The sequence below is a fragment of the Gymnoscopelus braueri genome, assembly GCF_963280865.1.
Source record: "Gymnoscopelus braueri genome assembly, chromosome: 1".
Classification (NCBI taxonomy): Eukaryota; Metazoa; Chordata; class Actinopteri; order Myctophiformes; family Myctophidae; genus Gymnoscopelus; species Gymnoscopelus braueri.
The window spans coordinates 57967826-57974117 of NC_137603.1; the positions used below are offsets into that span (position 1 = coordinate 57967826).

At 47.9% G+C, this 6292-nt stretch overlaps 1 protein-coding gene across 1 annotated transcript; it reads right to left on the reverse strand.

The window, feature by feature from the left end:
• Window positions 1–1608: 1608 nt before the first annotated feature.
• LOC308081823 (transcription initiation factor IIA subunit 1-like) lies at window positions 1609–2931 on the reverse strand (the record flags this gene model as incomplete). The annotated part of the gene is made up of 1 exon (XM_080423446.1): window positions 1609–2931. The coding sequence occupies one exon, from the start codon at window positions 2929–2931 to the stop codon at window positions 1609–1611; it is 1323 nt and encodes a 440-aa protein (XP_080279572.1).
• Between the last annotated feature and the right edge of the window lie 3361 nt (window positions 2932–6292).

Sequence of the window (6292 nt, forward strand, 5' to 3'; positions counted from 1 at the left end):
GTTTAGTCGATACACTTATTTGTTTTAGCTCGTGCTCATTTGATTTTGCTATTTTGTCTTATCTGTTTAAGAAAGTAGGTAGCTGATATATTGCACTTTGACCTTGGCGCTAGGTATACTCTTGGTTGCTTGTTTTTGCAGGAAATGCACTTAAGACTTCTGGTGATTAGTAGTTTCGTTCCCTACCTATGTTGAATGCACTTATTGTAAGTCGCTTTGGATAAAAGCGTCTGCTAAATGACTGTAATGTAATGTAGCCCCCTGAAAATCTCTGAATGTGCAAGTTACGTTTGTGACGTCCTTCGACCCAACATCCACCCACAAGGCAACCTTGTATAAAGATAACTAGATTGCACCAGTCTCGGGAGAATTCCCCATCCGATCATGCAAACCCGACCCGTGTCAGAGTACCCATTGTAGCCTACCCGTCGGTCTGTCTGTGTCACTTCTATGCCCATATATGGAGATATCTCTATCTGTCTCTCTGTGTCTCAGAGTTACGTGTCAGGCATGCCCAAATATGGAGTCCAGGAGTCTATGACATCAGTACTATCAGATTGATGACGTCATATTGATGACATCAGAGTACTCCATGTATATTTGTTGCAGGTATACTTTCTACATTTAATGCATTCCACCCAAGCCCCCAGAACCCAGTGGTTGCATTGAAGCGCATTGGACATGCTGGACATTCATAGGTACTGCAGCTGGGGCCAGTGTACATGAACCAGCGAGAACGGTTTCGACCAATGGGCTTGACTCACGAGCTTGCGCACGGGGCTGCGCACCGAGGTGACGCGAAACGGGTCGCAGAAGCCCCAAATAGGCCTCGCCCATCACATTACCCAACCCGGAAGAAGGAGTGATTTCGGCCCATGTGCTGGGTGAGCAATTCAATGCAAGTGGATGGGAGGGGATATCCGGTGCCCTCTCTATAATTTTTTTAATCTATGATTCCACCATACAGTTTTATATTCCATATTTGTGGTTTTATCGATAGTTTATGGAGATCGGCTGATCCAACTTGGCACTCCCTTTGGTCCTGAATTGATCCCATATATGAGCATTCCCTTTTATAGGCATGCCCATATGGAGGACGGATGGCGGTTCTGGACAACCGCCTATCCTGACCGACCCGAACCCAGGCACGGAACTCCCTCGAGTCGTCACTCGTTGGTGACACACACGCCGAGTTTGAAGTTGGTCGGTCGGACGGTTCTCCAGATATGTGAATTACAGACGGACAGATGGACTGAGATTTTGTGCCATTATTCTAGGATTATTAACATTGATTTTATATTGGAAGTCAATGGAGAGGAATGTAGTTTCTTTGGTCCCCCCTCTCAGTCGCGGTTAGGCGCTGGGCATCATCTGCGGTCTTCTACGTCTCTAGCCGCCTTCCTCTGCCCTTCATCACACCGACATTCGTACGAAAGCATGGTTCCTGCCTTCTGTGTCCTTTGTGGGTTTGATCATAGTGTACCTTCTATCGGTGCACTTGGGAAGGCTGATCAATGATGTCATCATCTATGACGTCACATTTGGAGATGCCCACATCATCAATTATTTATTTTCCTGGGTTAACTTATCCTCAACACAGCTTGTGTTTCACCATTGGGCTTCCCCAGTGGCCTTGGAGAAGATATAGTCTTTCCCGTTCAAGTTCATGATTCCATCCTTCAGCGCGAACTTCCATCTGTTCTTGGACCTGTGGATCTTTTCATACTGACACACCACCACATAATCTGATTCAAACTGATCTATCTCGTCCTCGTCGCCACTCACGTCATCCTCACTGTTCAGTGGCTCCTCATCCACTTGTCCGTCCTCGTTTTCCTTCTCTTCTTCGTCTTCAACATCCTCCTCATCCTCCTCATCTTCTGAGGAGGACGTGTCGCCTGTTCCGTCCACCTGTACGAGCACGGGGGGCTGCTGGGGCTGCGGGTGCTGGGCTTGTGGCTGTCTTGGGGCTTGTGGTGCAACTGCACCCTGGGCCTGTTGAAACTGCTGGGCCCAAGCAGCAGCTGCCGGACCAGAGGCCTGTGATGCAGCTGTCCCGTGGGCCTGTTGATCCTTCTGGACCCAAGCTGTCGGACCAGAGGCCTGTGGTGCAGCTGTACCGTGGGCCTGTTGATCCTTCTGGACCCAAGCTGTAGGACCAGAGGCCTGTGGTGCAGCTGCACCCTGGGCCTGTTGGGCCTGTTGAACCCAAGCAGCTGCTCTCAGACCAGAGGCCTGTGGTGCAGCTGCACCGTAGGCCTGTAGAACCTGCTGGCCCCAAGGACCAGGCTGAGGTGCCATGGTTGTTGCCTGCATCATCACCTGTCCGTTGCCCTGGTTTCTATGGACAAAGACGTACGGTTGCTGAGGATGGATTCCTTGCAGTGGAGCAAGGACCTGCTGGTGCTGCATGACAGGGGCCTGCACGCCACCAGGCTGCTGAAGCAGGAACGGCTGCTGCTGGGGCTGGACGGCGTAGAGTTTCCCGTCGGGCGCATGCATCACGATCTGGCCTTGATTGTTGATGAGCTGTTGGTGTGGATACCTCCATACCTGGGGAGCGTGTTGCTGTGGTGGTGGCAGCAGCAGACTTTGCTGGGCCTGCACTGCTGCTGGCTGGGCAATCTGCTGGAACCGGAGGATCTGCTGCTGATGCTGAAAGGCTGCCTGCATTTCAGCATTGAAGTTGGGCTTGGGCTGCATTAAATGTTTGTTCTCCCACGGGGGTAATCTTTCAGTATGGAAGCCCTCCATAGCCCTGGGCTGCATTAGCTTGTTCCCCCAGCCAGGTGTTTCAGTGTGGAAGCCCTCCACAGCCTTGGATTGTATTAGCTTGTTCTCCCACAGCGTTTTCAGCTCTTTCAACACGTGCTCATCCATGGGGTCATCCAGCCCACGAACCGCATTGATGACATCCTCAATCACAGACATATACAGTTTATGCACTGGGTTTGAGTCTAAGCTTGCCATAATAGTGTAAAAAAGCACACGGAAATAGATGAGAAACAAAGACGAAGATAACAAAAAACAACCAGACCTGAACTACACACCTTCAGAGACGTTCTTCACTTGTCCGTTGTCCTGCTTTGTGCTCACTTATGGGTCTTATATAGCCTACGGATAACTGGTGACATGCTGTGATGTCACAACTGTGCCCATTATGGAGTTGTGAGTTCCCATGGTAATGTGTCGGTGCCTGGATTATGCCCTAATATGGACACGTCTAATGTCATAAAACTGACATCATAGCTGACGGACATCATCCAATGCGGGGTGACGAAACCAGAAAATCTATATCAACTAGAGCAAGGACAAGGACCACCAACCGCAAGGACCACCATTGGTGGTCCTTGTGGGGGCACCAGGGGGTCCCTAGCTAAATTAGTTAACATAGCGTCACAATCATTTTGTGACGCTATGTTAACTAATTTAGCAGGGGACCCCAAATATATATATATTTGAATATGTATTTTTACTCAAATCTTTGCTTCTGCGGGTCCCTGGCACAAAACATTTTCAGATGGGGGTCTGTGGCCAATTTAGGGGTCCTTGGCACGAAGAAGGTTGAAAACCACTGAACTAGAGGCTGGGCCCCACACATCTATCTAGAGTTTGGGCTGCTGCCCTCACACCTACATTGCACCGCCGATGTGACCGATGTGCCCATAGGTGGCTTATCAGAGGCACCAGGGGACACAATGTGCAAATCTGTGTTGTTCATAATCATCATCATTTTTTGGATGATTCAACAACAACACATCTAACTGAACTGTCTGTGTCCCTTTTGTGTGGCCTGGCAAACCATTGCGGTCACGTGAATTCGCATCATCATGTGTCTTCTGCAGACTGGTCTGGCTCCAAGCGCTGTGTGGGCGTTTTGCAGAAACCAAAAAATGGAAGAGCCAATGCAGTGTCTGCGATTGATAGATGCTGAGCCTGATTGACTCTTCCATTTTTGGTTTCTGCAAAACGCCCACACAGCGCCTGGGGCCAGACCGGTCTGTACACCCAACCACCTATCCAAACGACTCGACCATAATGGGCATAGCGGTCGGATCTGTGGCTCTGGATAACCCTATCTCCATATATGCCTATACTATATAGTATATGCCCATATGTCGCACCACCGATTCAACTGATATGCCCATATATGGAGATCTCTGTATCTGTCCAGTCCGTGTCCCTTTTATGCCCATATATGGAGATCCCTGATGTCATCAGTATATGCCCATATGGGCTTGTAGATCTGCTATTTTTGAAAAATCGTGAACATTTGTGCAAATCTTTGCATGGATATTCTTTAAAGTGAACATTTGTCAAATGTTTTGTTCCAGGGACCTCCAGAAGCAAAGATTTGAGTTACAAATGTTCGCTTTAAAATATACATATTCAAAGATTTGCGCACATGTTATGATTTTTCCAAAATAGCAGATCTATTTACATCTGCTATTTTCGAATAGCCAAATAAATCTAAAATGACAGAGGTGCGTTCCTGATTTTAATGGGTTAAACGTATACATAAATGCACACATGTTTTCAAGCTTGCATGTGTGGGAGAGTTTCACGCCCTGCGCTGCAGACTCTTCAGTCATCGTCTGTCCTCCTTTGCATAGAACTGATGGTGTAGCTGAGACAAATGGTGAATGCTGGAATTTGAATGACAAATATTATATTTGCATATCACTTTCATTGTAAAACTTCATAAAGCCGTTCAGTAGATAGCCTACCCATAACTCATAAACCAAGCCTCACACAAGAAATAAAACACACAGAAGGTAGCAATACAGTAGGCCTATACATGTTTTGGGAAGTTACATTATTTGCAAAAGCTTGGAATTGGATCTCCCAGTGTTGCGGACATCGTTGTGTGTTTATAAAAATGTTTAAAGAAAATTTCCCCAAGATACATACATTTGAATGGTAAGCTAGTATATTGTTTAGTAGTCAGTACAGTATGTCGTTGCTGTCGGGCAGAAACCTCTTATCTCCATATTTTAACTTTTTGTGTTTTTTCAAAAACGAATGCCCTACTTGATCATACTACAGCGTTAGACAAAAGCATCAAAAGTAACAGATCTACAAGCTCAAAACATGGCACGAATGCCAGCCAATTCTTTTCTCCTCCCCAGTGTTTCCCAAACATAGGGTCACGAGTCACGACCCATTCCCAATTAGCCCATTTATTTTTTTACCTACAATTATTTTTTTCAAACCATTTTCAAATTTTTTAAGAATACATTCCAAAGAACCAGGTGTGCTTTAACTATTTTAAATTAAATACATTTATTCTTGCTCAGCCTCATCAATACATTCTAGCCTGCTTCCCAGGAGGGGAGCAATCTGTCCTTTGTCGTGGTATATTTACAGAGTATAGATGTTACAGTATGATTGGAGAACCAGTACGATTGAAGAATGCGCGCTCGTTTTTACCACCCACCCAGCACTAGAGGGAGCCACAAGCCAGGCTTGTGCACAAACATATATGGCCACACACACACACACACACACACAGTCACACACACACAAACACACACGCGCACACACACGCGCACGCGCTCATGCTTTTTTTGGTTTATTGAAAGCAGGACTGTTTAGATACTTTTATTGTGTTCTGGCTTTGGTTTTACTTTCTCCCTGACACACACACACACACACACACACACACACACACACACACACACACACACACACACACACAGTGATCCATGAAAAGAACTATTCTGTCCCTATCGGTTTACAAATCAAACGGCGCTGAGTCGACTAGTGGAGCGTCGGCCGGTCACCGCGGGCACTCGCGCCTGGAGGCGCGAGGGCGCGCTTCCTCGGCCTCAAGCTCCACTAAGTCGGCGCGCCGTGCGTGTGAACGCGTGTTCAGCGTTCCCCTCATAGATATTATGGTTCCCCTAGCGTAGCTTCCTGGTTGCTATGTGGGGGGGAACAACAAAAGACAGGTCTCCGTCGGCGCATCAAAGCCCCGCCTCTCCGCGCTCTCCTTCTCCTCCTCCTCGGAGGAGGAGAAGGAGAGAAGGAGAGGACGGGACGGTTTAAAACGCGAGGAGGAGGAGGAGGAGGAGGCTCCTCTTCCTCGCGAGCCTCGCGTAATAACCCCCCGCCTCGCAGCGCCGTCCTCCTCCTCCTCCTCGCGAGCCTCGCTAATAAACCCTGTCTCGAAAAGCCCCGCCTCGCCCCGAAGGAGCCCCGTGCCTAAAAACGAGCGCTCTGTCTTCAATCGTACTGGTTCTCCAAACGTACTGTGACATAGATACTCCTGGTCAAATATTACTCAAGTTGA